Here is an 18,455-nt window from a genome sequence, read left to right on the forward strand (position 1 = left end):
CCAAGACCAACAGCATCATCATCATCATGGAGAGAGAGAGAGAGAGTGTGTCTGGATATGTCAGCCAGAACACAAAAAATTTCATCCTGTGCTGAAGCATCTGGGAAACATCAAGTTTCAACAGTGATATATAGGCATATAGCAAACATAAACGTAACTGTAAAACACCATAAGCATAACTTTATACAGATCGTTGAGAAAACGAGAAGAGCCCCTGTTTAAATTCATTAATTTCTTAATGTTCTGTTTTTTCCGTTAAAAAGGGGAGAGAATTTTGTGGATCAATAACAGCTGAAGACCAACTGAACATACGCACAGAGCGCAAAAACACGTAGTTCACACATCACAGCGAAAGACTGTCTGAAACAAGGCAGAACGCTACAGCTTCTGCTGAAGACATACGGTGCAGCATATTGGTGTGTGCATGTAAAAGGAGCAGGAGCAGGAGCAGCAACCAACAACTCTGATGTACTTCCAAATTAATCAGGGTAAAATTGTCCTCCGGAGAGATCTGGCAATGCATTAACTGCCTACTCGTCCTTGTCGATCTTCCAGGACGGATTGTGGTGATTTCGATGCACAACACCTTGGCGATCTTCGAGGACAATTGGTGGCGGTTTCGATGCCCAAATCCATCGGCGTCATCTTCGTCCATTTTCAACACCACCAAGATATATCACTGAAAAAAGGAGGAAGGAAAATAACAATCCGGACACTATTACACTTCGCATGTTAAATACTAGCTTTCTCGAACGGCAGTAGGGTAATAGCCGATTTCAAAACAGCAGCAGTGCTTGCATCTCAGTAACAATGAAGCAGCTGCAGAGCAGGGCAAGGCATAGTTGATCCCCTCCCACGAACGGCAAGTCAACTGAAAAGTGTGTATCTGAAAACTCTGAAAGTTGTTTTCAGAGCCGGATGAGGAGCAGGAGCCTGCAACACTCTCATGCTTGGTGATGTTCCTGTTTTTTGGCTTGGTGACATAATGCTTATGCAGTGTCCAATGCAGCGGCACCTCTTTAGCCCATTCAACAAGAGAGTGTTGTGTTGGTGTCCATTATCAGCAAGGACCCAATCTGCTACTGAATTTGGTACAAGTGCCCATTCACAAGTTGACGAGTGATGGAGCCGCATTCACTGAATTCGGGATGGGTCCGAATTCTCTGAAAATTAAGTCGACGGCCCAGCGCCACGGCAGAGATGCAGAGGACCTGCCAGCTGCTTAATTAAGCTAGAACTTGTTCACACATGCTCGGCTCCATTGATGTTTGCGAGGCGCCCCTAGTTTTATTAGACGCAATCATCGCAGACTGCTACGGAAGCATCTGGACAGTAGCTAGCAACAGTCATCTGCTAATACAAATTAATTGGTGATCGGTGACATAAAAATTCAACAACAATATATATTGAACTGTATAAGACTGTCATCATATATAACAGAATCCAAATCATCGACAAAACAGGGAGAGCTCATCGAGTGTTTAGTTCAGAAACATATAACAGGGGCACTGAGCTTCCTTGAAATTTAGTTTCTTCAGAAATAACTCACCAAGAATGCAATGGCATTAACCAATTTAAACAACTGTCAGCACTGATCACTAATTGAAGGCGGTTTACCCATTTAGAAAGAGCACACATTTAATTTCTGAATGACAACTCTGAACTGGAACTGTCGACTGCAGGAATTAATCTGCTCTCAAGCTGCTTGCCAACAGCATCAATCAGCCACAACACTCACCTGTCCAATCGGCTACTACTGATTTGGTTACCACTGCAAATGATTAAAAGATGGATTGCGTCAAGATTTAGTTGACAGTAATGGGAAGAAGTAGAGCGTGTCAAGTGCTTATTCCCATTGTAACAGGGGCACAGAAGTTTGCTTGATGCAAGGAAAAATGTATTATCAACACAGATGACTGAATATTACAGAAAATGCAACTAATCGAACAACCTAACAGCCCATGAGGCAGCACAGTGCAGTCTTAACCAATTTTACAATTTTGTATCACACCGACTCCACAGTGCATTATCTGACGGAGAGGATACAACGCTATGGTGTACCATAAAAAAGAGAATAACTGAGCCAAACACTCTTAAACTTCAGAATCGCCTGGCCATGCTGCTCTTTAAAAAGAATAGACTAGGGTGGTTGGGATGTCTGCTGGCTGCTCTCTCCATGGCACTCTTCACGGCTTCAACAATGCCATCATCACCCTTAAACCAAATGCATTCGACACTGGTGAGGCAAGGGAGGTTCTCAATTCCAAAGCCGAGAGTGTTAGCTTCAACCATGCGAAACCCAATAAGGTCGAGTTTTTCAAGCTTTGGCATGGACCCTGTCCCAAACATCAGATCTACTGGTTTAGAATATGCATCATAAATAAAAATCTTCAAGAATCGGAACCCAACTTCACCAGTGATTCTGAGCTTTCCGTTTGACTCTGTTTTTCCCACCAGATACAGAACGAGCAGACTGGGTAAAGCCCCAAGGGTGCAGAGGTCGCCCTGCTTGAGCACCTCAACAGAAAGGCATAGCCGTTGGAGATTTCTGAGGGAGCCCATACATGTCGAAACCTGCCAGGAGGCCGGAAGACCACTGATAGTAAGGTCCTTGAGGGTAGGCAGGCACAAAGATTCCTCATGTAAGAGGTTGCCCCATCCATAAATAGTCAGGGAGCCGAGATTCTGGGTGCCTAGCTTACACAGGGAGGAGACAAGAGCTTTCTCGTGCTCCTCCCCAACCATATTTCTATCCTCAGTGTCAGGATCAACTTCAAAATCAAGGTGAATCCGCAGATTCCTCAAATTCATTAGTTGACCAAGGCCGCACAGGAAGTCTAATGGCTGAATGGAGGCATTGACATCTTTCAGCGTCTCTAGTGCTTGCATCTTTGCAATCCCATCAGGAAATTTAACAAGACCCTCAACAAGTAGATGCATCAATTTTCTGAGATTAACAACTGATGCAGGCAATTCCCTTACATGTGTGCGTCTTAGGTCAAGAATCTCTAAGCACCCTAAACGCCCGATTTGTTCCGGGAGCTTGCTTATTCTTGTACCTTGGAGGTTCAGGTACCTCAGCTGGAACAACCTCACTATATTTTCAAGATGATGATCTTCCCATTCGAAGCAACCCATCAAGTCAAGAACATGTAGATGTCTGAACTCCTCCAAAGAAGGGATTTCCAACAGACCCCTAACCATAGCAAGTGATCGGACATGGGAAAACACGAGATCTTCTATCAATACTGCTGAATTTCCTTTCTCGACACCTTGTACACAGAGTCGGCGAACAACTTTGCTTTGGTTCCTAATTGTCAGAGTGGGAACCCCAAGTATAGTAACAAAGTTCTCTTCTATAGACTTGGATATGACGAAATCAAGAATTGTGTCATGAACTCGACAACTCTTCACTTCGCGATAGATATCTGACTCCCCAGGTTGGATCAAACCCCTATTGAGTAGTTCATTGAAACACTTTTCTCCAAACTCGTATGCCGTGTATCTTCCTTCTCTATGAATGAATCCTTCAGCAACCCATCTTCTTATCAGTCCCTCCTTCTCAATAGTAGAACCTTCAAGATATACACTCAGATATAAGAGACATGTTTTTAGATAAAGAGGCAGATCAAAGTAACTAAGCGACAATATCTTCATCATTCCTTCGACATTAGGATTTCTTTCAAGTGCACGACCAATTGACTCTTTCACTTGATTCCATAGCTCTTCTGTTTTTTCTATGTTAGCCAACAAGCCAGATATAGCAATGATCGCCAAAGGTAACCCATGGCATTTTTCCAATATCTGCTCACAAATTTCTTGAAGGTATGAAGGGCAATCTTCATCAGACTTGAATAACCTTCTGTGAAATAACTGTCTTGAGTGCACCATATCAAGAGCCCTTATATTGTAAATACGGCCATTGAATGATGAACAACATGAATGAGCGACATTGTTTATACGGGTAGTCGTGATTATTCTACCGGTAGAGTTTGTAGCAGGGAATGCACACTTAATAATATCCCAGGTATCCACGTCCCATATATCATCAACAACAACAAAGTACCTGTACATGGACAAATAAATATTAGTATATCTGTAAAATAATGTGTGCTGCGTAGACAAACAAAGAATAAATGAAACACGTTAACATTGACAAAATGAAAAGGATAAGCACACGAGTGCTAAAAGGGCATATGTTACATAATTAATTCGTTTTGCATGTCCATCTTAGTTGGCGAATTACAGAGAGCAAGGGGGATAAGCAATTGTTTAAACAAGAGGCATGACCACACAAAAGATCAAGACTGGACAATTATGTTGAAAGACAAGAGATGGATAAAATGATGTATTGTATTCTGTATAATTATACGTAGGCGTCGATCAGGTGGTCATGAGCAACAAAGCAAGAATCTGGGTGTTGACCGAAAGATCCAGTGATCTAAAATGAAAACAGAGTAAATTACATATATAATATATATAGAAAAATTTATGTTTTCCCTCCTAGACTACTGATTTGGGCATGCTTTTCCATTAAAAAATTAGGCTCACTTAACCTAGTAAACTATAGTTTCTTTTTTTTGGATGGCTACATCGCCGGTGATGTATGGCTGTGTAGGGCAACAATAGTGGCTGTTGCCTTGTGGGTCTCAACGGAGCTGGTCTCAATAGAGCAGTGTGGCGTTTGGTTGGCGGGACGAGAGAGAAGAGGAAGAAGAGTGTATCAAAGCATGATGCATCTGGTCTGAACAAAAAAGGGACCCAGAGAAGGGAGAGGTGGAGGTGGAAAAAGGTGATGTGTGTGACAACTTTCATGTGAAAACCAGGGTAACATGGATCTGGATGCCACCCTTGCAAAACCGGCCATGAGGTAAAGTGCATAGAAAATTATAGTTCAGGATGTTAAGGGATCTCAAGGAGAATTAGAAAGAAAACTGAGCCAAGTTAGTACTGTGAGAAAATGTAGTGTTATGGGGTCCTGACACAAACTTATGCCATATAATTACACAATAAAGGGAGTAACAATGTGTCAATGTATTGAAGTCGTAGAATATCAAAATAAAATGACAAATCATGAACGGAAGCTCCATATATTGTCTTCTTTTTCAGAACATCAACACAGTCTCTATTACAAACATTTGACCATTACTTTTTCTAACAACATACAGAGAACTGTGAACATAGAATTATGGAACTTTTTAACAAATTCCACTAGTATAATCTTCCTATGACATATCTAAGTAACTATTTTATACATTCAAAGATGACAAGTAGAAATGAAAATAATAATAAAGATAGAACGTACCTTTTGTCTGCTAGGAAATAAGTGATCTTGTTGATGAGTTGTTGTATACTCCCCACTTCCGTACAACCATAATCTTTCTTAGCCACTTCACTTAGAATGGTTCTCAAGATATTGGTCATGTCTGGATTTCGTGAAACTGAGACGAAAGCCCAACACTCGTATTGTCCTTTGAGCTCTTGATACACTTGGTTTGCAAGAGTTGTTTTGCCCATACCTCCAGATCCAACGATGGAGACAATCTTCAGTTGTTGTTGTTGTTGTTGCTCTGAAGCACGAACATCCTCTTCTGTTAACAGCTTGATTATCTCAGCCTTGGGCTTATCGATTCCGACGAGCTTCGATGCATGCTCAAATATAGCAAGAGCTCTAGGATCAACAGTCGCATTGACCGTCTTGGAGAAGGTCTCACGACCCTTGTACCTTGCATTCCTCTCACCCACCTCTTTGATTTGTTTCTTCAGATCTTGGATCTCCTTGCCAATCCGACGACGAGCCTTCATCTTCCCCAATTTCCCTAGTGAGTTCTTGATCTTCTCAATGAAGCCATCTGGCTTTTCGTCCTTGTCACCGATGCTTTGCATGAAGTCATCGATGGCATCCTCCATGTCATAGGACAGCTCCCGCACCTCATTCATCCACACTTTATCCTGCACATCAGGATCCTCCTCCTCCGACATCTTGAGGAGAAAAGCCTCCATGGAGGGACTTGATCTCCTTGCGAACTGTTTTGAAACGCTTGTACTCATTGCCGAGCAGAGTGGTCAGCTTCCCTATGACAGGTTTGAGGACCCCCGTCGCCACGCTCACGAGAGCTGCCTCCATGGCCATGCTAGCTCAGAGCTTGGACAGTCAACTGTGCGTGAAGGACAGGTTGCTGAATGCACTGACAGTTAACAGGTGCTGCCAATTGACAACCTGAAAAAAGAAGAGGATGGATTAGTACACTGAACATCTAGGTAAAGATCGCTCACATGGAACCTGAATTTTTAGTTGTGTCCAAGACGCAGGGAGAAGGGCTCATACCTGATTTGTCGTGCAGACCAGCGCCGCAGTTCGCTCGATTCGCAGTGCAAGTGGACAGTGGATTTGATTTATTCTCCGTGTCGTCGATCTGAACCCTGAAAGAAGATAGATCAACAGAGGTGAGCCCGACCATTGCTGCACCAAAAATGGCCATGCTATCTCAGAGCTCGGCCAGTCAAAAATGTGTGTGGAGGTCAGGTTGCAAAATGCACCGACAGTAAAGAGCTAGCTACAATTGACAACCTGAAAAAGAGGAGGAATTATAACACTGAAGAGCTAGTTACAAATCTCTCCCGTGGAAGCTGAGTTTATATTGGTTCATACCTGAATGTGGTGCAACTCAGAGCCAAGCGCGCTGACGGTGAACAGTGGAATATTTCCTCTTCTCTGCGTCGTTGATCTGGACCTGAAAGCGGATGGATTCAGGGAGGTGAGCCCGACCATTGCTGCACCACACGAGCTACAGAGCGTCCTCAGTGGCGACGGCGGCATCGGAGGAAGTCGAAGCAGGGAGCGACTGGGAGGGGACGGTGCCGTACCTCAAAGGATGGATCCAGCCGCGGCGTGAACTGGGCTGTGGCAGTCGCCTCGCCAGGCGAGGAGAAGGGGGGTGGGAGCTCTGGCGCCGGCGACGCGAGAGGGTCCGCGTGCCAGCCTGCCAGGTGAAGAGTGGATTAATTATTTCCTCGGCGTCGTCGATCTGGACCTGAAAGACGATGGATTAACAGAGGTAAGCGCAACGGTCGCTGCAACGAGCGAGCTACGGACCGACTCCGTGCCGGCCGGGGGCAATGCGCGCCGGCGCCGGCGGCTTCATACGTACCTAGCTCGCACACAATGGATCTGCCGCGCCGCAGTGGCGGATTGAGGTGACCGTGGCGGCTGGCCGGCGAGGAGAGGCTCGGACGCCGGCGACGCGTGCACGGCGAGACGAGGGCGAGGTGCACGAGAGTGGCAGCAGTGGAAGTGGAGAAGGGGATGGATGGATCTTCTCGGCAACGCGTAAACAATGACCGAGCACGAGCAGGAAGGGTCGTCTCCAAGTCGTCGTCGTCGTCTGGCCCATCTCTTCCTCTGTTCCGTGGGCCCAAAACCACGTGGCCTAGCAGGGTGTGTCGGCTCTCTCATGCGCAAATAAAAAAAGAAACAGTTTTAAAATATTTTTTGCGCACCATCATCTTTTGCATCTAATTTATAGAGTACCAATTGTTTTCAAAAAGAACAAGAAATAGCTACCCCAAATCAACTTCACCCGAAGCAAGAAGTTTCTAGTTTTATGGAGCCAGATGCGGATCAGTTCAATAATATTGTTGCACAGTATAATTCAACAATGGGTACTCATTGCTTCTGCCGTTGCCGATGGCGCAGATCAATTGTGCGGGTGCATTCATCAAACTTGCGCGTACGTGAAGCGAATGTGCGCGTGTGTGTGTTGCGTCAGCGCTGAAACAATCGATAGAGGATGCCCTTGTGGCCTCCTCAGCTTCCAAAATTACCAATTATTGAGAAAAAAACAAGAAACAGCTACCCCTAATCAACTTAACCTGAAGCAACAAGTTTCTAGTTCTGTGGAGCAACATGCGGATCAGTTCATCAATATTGTTGCACAGTATAATTTAACAATGGGTACTCACCGTTTCTTCCGTCACCAACGACGCTGATCGGTTGTGCGGATGCCCTCATCGAACTTGCAGCTACATGAAGCGTGTGTCTCTGTGTGTGTGTTTTTTTTAGACAAACAAACTGTTTCCCAAAGTGTGGATTGGCCAGCTAATACATGGCTTTATTAACGCTTTAACATGCAATGTTTCTGGCCTTCAAGCCTTAAGCACACACACTTAGGGGGGGTGGGGGGGGGGGGGGGGAGGCTAATTGGCCCTAAATCTACCGTGGATAGCCCCTAATTTATTGGGGCCATGGCACCCTACCTCTGCCCCGGCGATTCTTATTTGGCGCGTGGGTCACCGGATAGCAACATAATACCCTCTCCATACACTACGTCCTAATTACGTGCCCACCCATACTGGCTTTTTCCTCGCGGTTCTAGAACCTTCTCTAACCGGTTTTTTATTCTGCTTATTTGCGTGATTTTTTTTCATAATTTTTTTATTTTCTTCTATTATTTTTCTTCTTTATTTTTCCTTTTAAATTCATGCACATTTTTTGAAAATTCTGATCCTTTTCAAACCTGCAAACAATTTTTTGCAGTTCATGATCCATTTTTGAATTCACAAAATAAAAATCAAAGTTTGTGAAACACTTTTTGTATGCAGAATTTCTTTCTGAATTTGCAAACAACTACTGAATTTGCACATTCTTCAAAATTCGTGAATGTTTTTTGAATTCACTAACATTTTTTTCCAATCTAAGAACAATTTTTGAAATACGTGAACATTTTTTGCAAACTTGCGAACATTGTTTTGAAAGTTGTGAACATTGTTTAAACTCATGAGCATTTTTTGAAATTCATGGATTTTTTTTAATCGTAAACATTTTTTGAATTAAAGAACATTTTGTGAATACATGATCATTTCTTCCACCAATATTTTTGGAGCTACAAACATATTTTGTACCGGTGAACATTTTAAGATTTTCCGAACCGTTTTTCAGGAAACAGGAATATTTTTAGAATTTGTGAACATGTTTTCTTTTTCACAAACATTTTTTGAATACATGACCATTTTTTTTCAAAATACACAATTTGTTTTGAAAATTGGAACTTTTTTAAATCCTGAATTGTTTTGAGGAATAAAAACTGAAAAGGAAAACAAAATGCATAAAGCAAAAAAAAAATGATAAAACTGGTGCATCTCGCAAAGCACATAGACCGGCCCAGAAGGGCACCCCAGCTGTGCGCTTGCGCGTCACCCCGCGTGCTGTGCGTGAAATAGGAGCTCCCCTCTACCCCTGCATGTGGCTTCCTGGCTTTAGTTGTGGTTTTGTGGTTTCATGTCGTTTTCCAACGTGTGTTCCTATGGATTTCGTAGCGGTTCGAGTTTCACTCGAGCTATAAGCGTATTCTGAATGGGTTTTAGTGAGTTTCGATGTGTGTTCCTTATCCCATATATTCTCTAAAAATTCATCCCCACTATATGTAGTTCTTTCAACATGTAGTCTTTCACCTCACCCGGTGTGCCATGTTAGCATTCACTAGTACTATTTTTCCAGCCATACACCACATACACTATCTTTAATTCTAACAACATGCACTCTCCCACCTTACCAAGTCATGAATATGTGCCACATCATATTAGTCACATAATTATCCACATTATGCATCTTAGACAAACTCATGTCATTAGCATGCCATCTTATTCGTGTGGTATGAAAAAAGGGAAACACTTCCTATCATACGTCCGATAGGAAGCTTTTCATCAGACCACTTGTGCACCGTTGGTGCATCTTTAATCCCACAGTCGATGTATCACTTGACTTGTAATCATGTTAATTAACTGCCTAGTTTACACGCCTGGGCCTTAATCCCTCACCTGAGTTAATCTTGCATGCCAACCCAACCACCTCACCGGCTAACCCCATCTCATGCGAGTAAATCTCGCCTCCACGACCCATCCACCTCTAGCCATCTCGCATCCACACGGGCGAGTTCATCCCGGAGTCGCAAGCTCACTCGCCGTCCTAGTCGGCTAGTCTGCCACCATCCTGCTCCGCCCCTGCGCCCCGTCTGCTCCACTTCGCCTGTGGGGTGTCCCGTCTGCGTCTACTATGGCCCAATATATCCAAACATCTATGGATCGACAGCGTCGGTTTCATCACAGGAGACTCCAGCCATTGACACGAATGACTGAATATTCGAGTAAGGTTGTGAATCAAAGAATTATTTGCAGTTTCTTATTCCAAATTTGATGTGGAGGACAAGTCTGGAAATAAAATCAATTGGTCCCCACATCATGATGTACAAATCTTCAAAGTTTTTTTTGCTGCCTCCCGGATATCTTAAAACAATCTGTTATTGGATATTCTCTGTTCCCTTTCAAATATCTTGAAACAATCTGCTATTGTAAATTTATTCATTTAGGCTGCATGTGTGGTCTAATTTTTTGTTATTGTGGGCTACATACTCTTCAATTAGATGATGCAATCGATTAGAAAATGGTATGTTTCATATGCATGCTAGTTTCCAAAATCAAAATTCTTGGCTTCCATTGTGTGTCATGTATGCCATCACAACACCAAATTCTTGCTTCGTTTTAATCATGCTTCTACCTTTTATGTCTCTCTTGTGCTTCTGTAACACTAAATTTATGGTTATAAGATTGTAACTGTTTTTATTTTACAAGCAGGTTGCTTCACCACTAACAGGGCGTGCTTCAACCACCAACAGGGCGTGCTTCAACCACCAACTATGTTGCTTCCTTGAATTGGATAATAAAACCGTTTGAAAAATGATATGCTTTCTATGCATGCCTGTTTGCAAAACCAATTTTTGTACTTTCATTGTGTGTGATATATGTTGTAACAACATGAAATTGGTCTTTAGTGTCGACCATGCTTCCTAGTTGGATGTCTTGTGTATGTTTCTATAACACCGAAGTTGTGCATATTGTAATTGTGTGCTTCTTTTGTCGTACAAGCATGTTGCTTGAAGCCTTGAACTACTATCGATGTGTGCTTTCAACCAAGAGGACTGCTATACACACGACACTTCAAGGACAATATCAGCACGACACTCCATATCACACCATCCATTCAAAACGCCAATGTAAAGGAAGTTGTTGGATTAGGCATCGGCCAAGGATCGTGCAAGCACAAGTCGTCCCTGAAGTAATTTCGTTCAACCAATACCTATGTGCTTCAACTACTCCCAACACTGCTTCTTTGATTGAAATGTGTTTCTTGTATATACATTTGGTTTCATTTGATTCAAGACATGCTTCTTTGTATCCAGCACAATCCGAAAGATGTTGCGGTGATGTCGAGTGCGCTAAGGCCAAGACATTGCTACCTTGTAGGATCACAATGCATGTGAGATTGTCGATGACCAGTCCGTTCAGCATGACGGTGGTGGATTGCTAAAGTGAAAATAGTAATTTTATAGTGTGTCTAAAAGAGTTGTAATGTTCTGTACTTTTGTTGTACTTTCAGACAATTTCTTTTACGAAGCAAATATTTCCGTATTACCAAAAAATATATCCCGTTACACCGAAATGTTATTATAGTATAAATATTACTCACATCCACAAGACAATGTTTCCGCCGTGTCATAAACATAATGCTTCCATCGGAAAAAAATCATGACAGATAGACATGTTGCCGTTGCCAACAAAAACATGTAAGACGAGATATGATCTCCCTGACGAATACCTCATGAAGGTTTAAACTCGTCCAATTTCTTCCCACTGGACAAAACTGAAAAAGAGACTGAGCTAACTAAGTCCATAAAAACAGTAACCCATCTTTCAGAGAAATCCAACTTGAGCATGACGGCCCTCAAATAATTCCACTCAACCCTGTCATATGCCTTCATCATATCAAGAAGTGGCGGAGCTAGAACAGATCTTCAGGGGGCCAAACACAAATTATGCATGTTTGGGGGGGGGGGGGGGGGGGGTGGGGGGGCAAAGGCTCTATTTTCTCTATTCTAAGCATGCTCTAAAAAAATTCTTCTTGTTTTTTTACCAAGGACGAGGGAGCCACAGCCCCTGCAGGGCTGAACGTAGCTCCATCCCTGATATCAATTTTAAGTGCACAGTGACAGTGTTTGACTGCCTTGCTACGCTTCATGAAGTGCAAACATTCATATGCAACAATAATGTTATCAGTTATAAGGCGACCAGAGACAAAGGACAACTGTTCTGCTGAGATGATATAGGGAAGCACCACTTTCAAACCGAAAAGGAACTAAAAAGAACATGTCTCTACAGTAATCCAAACCGATCTGCTACAGCTAACCCGGACAAAGTCGGTACAGTGCATGGTAATGGGTCAGCCTAGTCGGAGGCCTGCCCTGTGTGAAGCATTGGGCATGTAACGCAAAATGCATCACATGTGAGGTCTCGCTTCAAGGAGGCGTTCCCTATTTGACGCTCATTGGGCATGGGCACAAGAAAGTTCTTGATCGGTTTTGGGAATCTTATAGAAAATTCTGGTTTGGTTTTTCATATTTTCCTTGAAGAACTTTTTTTGATTTGTTTTCATTTTTAATTTAATTTTCTAAATAAATCAGAAAATATTTGGAAAATTCAAAATTTCTTTACGGTTTTATAGAAATGATAACTAGAATTAAAAAATAATATGTGTTTGTAAGGAACGTTAAAACTTATCAAAAAATGTTTTCCTTTTAAGAAAATTTCAAAACAAATTAATAGATGTTTGCATTTTTTAAGGATGTTTAAATTTTTGGAAAACAATTCATGTCTTCAAAAATTGTAAAAGAAAACTGAAGAAATAATGTTTTGGAAAAATATTCAAAACTTGAAAAAATATTCGTGTTTCCAAAAACTAATGTTCAAGAATTTGAAAAGGTAACCATGTTTAAAAGAAATGTACATAAATTAAAAAAAATCATGTTTTTAAATCACACTTTTTGATAAATGTTCTAAAAAATAAATGAAAAAAGTAGGAGCCGCTGCAGTACCAGCTCGGTGCAGTACGAAGTCTTACTACATGGGCCGGCCTAGTCGGGCGTGCCCTGAGAGAAATGCCGCCAATTGGATGCAGGACGCGCCATATAGGAGCTCCCCTATGATGTGCTAAAAAAAAGGAGCTCCCCTTTGAATACAGGGCGCAGCGATTCTCTCCCCAACGGAAGTGTCTCCGACCCGACATCAGCCAGGGCACCAAAAAAAATATCATCTGCTACTGAAGCGTAAGGAGAGCTGAAGTGCAAATCATGTGTGGTTTCATCGAAATTTAACACTGACATATAGCCAGTGTATAGTAAACTCTAAGCATATATAGTGCAGCATTCAAACCTCACGAAGGTTCATCAATTTTTTTTATTCATGAAAATGGTCCCTTTTCAGCTTGCCAAAGAACTTGCTGACTGAAATTACCAGGAAACTATACATGACTAAACTAATTAAGGACGACAGAAGGGGAAGGAAAATTATATACCCTAGGTTGTCCAGGACCGGTGTTAACAAGACGAATTGTTACCAATAGAAAGTGTATATTTAGTCCCTTGTGTACTGAGCGAGTTGAATTTTAGCCCTGTACTCTGTTTCTACACAAGTGTGCTACTGCCATTATAAAGTCGTAGCTTGTACAGTGCGTTTCCCCCCTCAATAAAATATGAATAAATAGGTATATTTTTCAAACACTTTTGACATGCTAAATGTGATGCCCTCGCCACCCTATAAATTAAATTTACCGGTAAAGGAGAAAAGTAATTTAATTAATTTAACTTTTGATTGCAGTAGGATAAGTGAAGAAAACCAAAATCCTACCCATTGGGGAACACATGTGGATGTGGGAGCAAGAGGGTAAACAGGCAAGTCTTATGTGATCTCATTAGGCTCATACTAGTTGAACTGAAATTAATAACGGCGATTCAAACCAATGACTGTATTCCTCTAGTACACATAAAAACTAAGCATTCAGACCAATGACTCTGTTCATCTAATACTACCGAACAACTGGTACAGCAGGCAGTTGCTCCGATGAAGTTTTTTGTGCTTGGAAAAGGAGGGTAAGACACGCGCGACTCGCTCCCGTGCGACACGCTTCCGTGCGACGCACGTCTCTCATATGAGGCTCGATTTCGCTGCGAATACGTGCCGGATCTAGGCGCGGCGCTGCTGATTTTTTGACCTGGTTCAATTCGCCGGCAAGGTCGTCGTCTGGAGCTCGCCGACGTTGATGGAGTGGTGGTGGACACGCGAAGTTGGCCCGACGGAGATGCGGTCAAGGTGGGCGAAATGGTGGAATTCCCATGTCACCTGGCACGTGTCGCGGTGGATGACCGGTGGGGCGCCCCCAGGGCGGTTCCCGAGGGGAGTAATGGCGATGAGAGAGGAGGAGGGGGGGGGGGAGGGAGAAGTTATTTGCCCGACGCACCGGCTCTTCGTCACTTCCTCCGCTCCTTCCCCGCATCCAGATCTCATCCAGAGCAACCGCTGCGGCGCGACCCACCCAGAGTTAGGGTTCGATGACGACGCGCGAGCAGCAGATTTGGGCCCTGGCTGCCGGCGACGAGGTGATGATGGGGAGACTCCAGGAGCTCGACCGCTGGTTTCCGACGGCGAAGGCCCTCAACGACGCGTCGGAGTTGGTGCGGGACAAGCTCAGGGGAGAGGAGATCCTCCGGTGCTTCCCCAACTACGAGCGCCAGCCGGCGATGGGGGTGCTTCTCTGGGCGATGTTGGAGGCGGAATCGCTGGATCCGGCGCAGAGGGAGAAGTGGAAGCTGTTCCGCTCCCTTCGCTATCGCCTGATTCAGCCAAGGGCGCCGCCGCCGATGCAGCCGCAGGAGCCACCACGGGCGGTGGTGATGGGGATCCCGGCCCCCGGGTCCAGGTGGCTGCCTATCGAGATCGAAGAGGGCGAAGTGACGGCGGTGACTACAAGGCGCAGGGCGAGAGCACCAGCAACACCGACCACGCTCCCCCGCCGCTCCCCCCGCTTCCCAAGGCGCTCCCCGCGCCTCCTTGCCCTCCGCTGCCAGTAGGGTGTTCGCCGGCTGGTAGCCGCTTCTGGTTACTAGCCGGTGAAGGCTCCGAGGAGGTGGAGGGAGGGGGGCCCTCTGTCTTCTACTCAGGTATGTTCCCCAACCCCAAATACCTAGTTTCTACTGCTTCAATTGAGGTAGATGATACTAGATTGAGGAAGAAGATGAGGAACAAGGGATTCCGTGGTGATCGTAGGGAGAAAAATGGGTTCAAATCCCAAACCGCAGATGACTGCAATAGAATTTCTGCAGAGGCTAATAGTATGAATAATATAACCCATACTGATAAGATTGGGGGGGGGGAGAATTAGGGAAACAGCTTGTAGAAATAATGGTATTGATGCACAGATTGTTTCTAATTACATGGGAAAAAACAAAAATCATCCTATTCTCGTTTGGTATGAAGAAGATGAGATCGATTTTGGAGAAATGGTCATATGTAAAACCCCAGTTGGGGCCTTTTGTGCCCCAGGAGAGGAGAAAAGGGAAAAAACGAGGAAAAAGTGGTTCTGAGACCCCTGATTATTTTTGGGGGTCAGTGGGGGAGGATTTGAATATGGACTTGAAAGTTGACCTGGCCTAGTGGAAGCCCAGTGGGCCTGATAGTAACATGGCCCAGGAAGAAGTGGTGGGTCTGGCAGGTATAAAGGCTAGTGAGAGGGAGGAGGGTGAGCAACTTCATTGTGTAGGGTTCCCCCCCTCTCCTCCCACGCCGCCGCCAGTAGACAGAATGGAAGGGAATTTTGGGAGGGGATTTGGAGGTCCTAGATTCAATCGTGGAGGAGTGGGGGGTTTTGCTAGAGGGAGATCTAACCACAGTAACAGAGGGGGTGGATGGAATGGAGGAAGATTCAACACAAGTGATCGTTTTGGCAGCTCTGGGAGAGGAGGTGGCAGATTTGGGGTTGAATTCGGAGGGGGCAGAGGGAATGAAGGTGGAGAGGGGAGCATCGAGGTGGAAAAAGAAGAGAGTTTGATTTGGCAAGCTAAGACAGGGAAAAAAGAAGTGGTGGAAGCCAGGATGGAGAAGGCAAGTAATGAAGGAGAGAACTCTGGAATAGACCAAGGAATTGAGAAAGATCTGACGATTCAGAAAGAGCAAAATGGACAGCAACAACTTCTGACTTCCCTTCTATCTCAGTTAGTTCAAGGTCTGTGGGGTGGTGAAAAAGAGATCTTAGAAGGGTTGGTTGGGAAGCCCCCGGAGACCCAGACTAGCAGAGACAGCATTAGGAGAGAAGAGAGTAGGGGAGATCAGGTTCAGAAAGCTGACAAGAGAGGTGATTATGATTCAGGTATGGGGCTGAAAAAGCAGGGGGGCAAGGGCAATTGGCAAATAAATTTGGATGAAGGCAAGAAAGGGATGAAAAGGTTCAACAAACAAGTTTGTGGTAAATGCAAAGACACCAGACATGCTACCAGAGATTGCAGAGTGGGACACTGTCTGATTTGTGGAAGAGAGAACCATATCACTAGTGAATGCAATTTGTTGAAGCAGATGAAGCCAATTCCCAAGTATGTTGGATATGCTGCCAAGGGGCTGGGGATCCTGCTGGTTCAGAGTTACAAGGATGTGCTGGTAGCTGAACATACAAACCCCTTAGGTGTGGTGATCATCAGAGAAGGGAACATTAATGAGACTGAACTCATAAAAGCCATGGGGGAGATGTTTGACTGGGGATGGCAATGGAGAGTCAAAGAATTTGGGAAAAATGGTTTCATGATGAGATTTCCTAACAAGGCAAAACTAGTGGAGCTGGCTAAGTTCAATGATTTCAACTTGCTTGGGACAGGGGTGGTCATCAAAGTGCAACCCTGGTCCCTAGACCACCAAGCCATTGGGAAGTTACACACTGTTTGGATCAAGCTAAACAAGGTGCCAGATTGTTTCAGCCACTTCTTGGGCATGTGTGAAGTGGCTGCTGCAGTGGGCCCTGTACTAGAAGTGGATATGGATACAGTCAATGAAGAAAAAGTGAGAGTTAAATGTGGGCTCAGAGATGTAGAAAAAACTCCACCACATGTGGAAATTACTGCCCCTGATCTTCTCATGTTTAGGATTGGGGTGGAAGTGGAAAAAGTTGTGGAAATTGGATGGTATAAAGAGGATAAGAGGAAAAATGAAAACACAAATGATCTAGAGGAGGAGGATAGAGATACTGAAAACAGAAAGAGATCCAGAGTGGAAGATGCTGACCACAGAGGCATTACACTGGGATGTTTGTCTCTCAAACAGAGTGAGGAAGTGGATGGAAAACTAACAAAAATGAAGCTGCAATTAGAAGAAAATATGATGCAATGGCAAGATGAGGCATATTCTGAAAAGAGGAAGTGGCAAAAAGAAAGTGATATCATGTTTAGCAAGATCAAAAATTTGGAAGAAGATAAAGCCATACACAATGCATTGTGGGCTAAGGCTGAGCAAAGAATTAAGGATTTGGAAAGCAATCAACAAGTGATGCAGGGAAAAATCAATCAGCAACAGGAAGAGATCCAAAAGTTAATTCAAGAGGCTGTTAACAGAGAACAATATGAAATGAAGCTGGCCAATATGGACCTGGAAGACTATGAGAAGGAAAACCAACAAAAGAAAGGAGAGTCTGAGTCTGGGAAATACAATGAACCCACTGATTATAATGCCAGCCAGGAATCAATTGGGACACTGGGAGAGAGGATGATTGACCTGCATGGAGCTGAGGTTACAAATCAGGAGGAGGAAGAAAAATAAGTTGAACTTAAAAGAAGTCTCAGGAACAAAGGGAAGGAAGATCAGAAAATAGAGGATATGGCTAAGATCAGAGCTGAAGAAAGAGATAACTATGGTAAGGATACTGGCTCTGACTTTGTTAACTCTTCCTTACTGCAAATTAGTTCCATGGTAGGGATTGACTTGGGGTGCTCTATAGACATGATCTAGAGAAATATGGATATTATCAATAAAATGGCGAAAGTTAGAAGAGATTTATATTTTCAAAATATTAAGAGAGAGAAGGAGAATGAAAATGAAAATGAGAAGGCAAGAGAGAATATAGAAAAAGGTAGGGACACACCAGTATACATTAATACTGGAGATGTGGATTTGGATGAACTATGTTCTGATTTGGAACACTCTGATGCTGAGATTGAAGAACAGCAATATAAAAAACTCAGAGAGATGCTCTCTGGGAAAAAAGGGGGCATAAGAGGCTCACCAGCATTAAGCTGTGTGAAGCAGTCGGTGGGGATTGGAGTGCTAAGGAGAAAAGGAGGGAAGAAGACTAATTAGTCTCTAACCTATAAACATTTAGACTAAGGGAGATTTGAATAGAAGATAAAAATAGCAGAAATTTACTAATTAGTAGCTAATCAAAAATGAGGGGGGTTTTTTGGAATGTGAGGGGTATAGGTCAAGACCATAAAAAGAGATATATAAGAGAGATGATCATGGAATACAAGTTAGATTTTGTTGGGATTTCAGAAACAATCAAACGAGACTTCACCAAAAATGAATTGCACAACCTA

General features: G+C 43.6%; 1 protein-coding gene and 1 pseudogene across 4 annotated transcripts; one reads left to right on the top strand and one right to left on the bottom strand.

Moving 5' to 3' along the window:
* Positions 1–1,353: 1,353 nt before the first annotated feature.
* LOC125515623 (disease resistance protein RGA5) lies at positions 1,354–7,342 on the bottom strand. 4 transcript variants are annotated; one of them, XM_048681134.2, is made up of 6 exons: positions 7,152–7,342; positions 6,868–7,034; positions 6,653–6,734; positions 6,329–6,423; positions 5,306–6,220; positions 1,354–4,066 (listed from the first exon to the last, which is right to left on the bottom strand). In XM_048681134.2, exons 5-6 carry the CDS (start codon positions 6,049–6,051, stop codon positions 2,101–2,103), a joined length of 2,712 nt encoding a protein of 903 aa, XP_048537091.2. In that variant the 5' UTR covers positions 6,052–6,220; positions 6,329–6,423; positions 6,653–6,734; positions 6,868–7,034; positions 7,152–7,342; the 3' UTR covers positions 1,354–2,100. The 4 variants fall into 4 exon arrangements, with proteins under 4 accessions (XP_048537091.2, XP_087385405.1, XP_087385406.1 ...); XM_087529279.1 differs by having other exon boundaries at positions 6,653–6,788; XM_087529280.1 differs by lacking the exons at positions 6,329–6,423; positions 6,653–6,734.
* Positions 7,343–16,317: 8,975 nt separating this feature from the next.
* On the top strand, positions 16,318–17,871 carry LOC147967138 (uncharacterized; annotated as a pseudogene).
* The last annotated feature ends 584 nt before the right edge of the window (positions 17,872–18,455 follow it).

The sequence above is a fragment of the Triticum urartu genome, chromosome 6A, assembly GCF_056163025.1.
Source record: "Triticum urartu cultivar PI428250 chromosome 6A, HENAU_Tu73, whole genome shotgun sequence".
Lineage (NCBI taxonomy): Eukaryota > Viridiplantae > Streptophyta > Magnoliopsida > Poales > Poaceae > Triticum > Triticum urartu.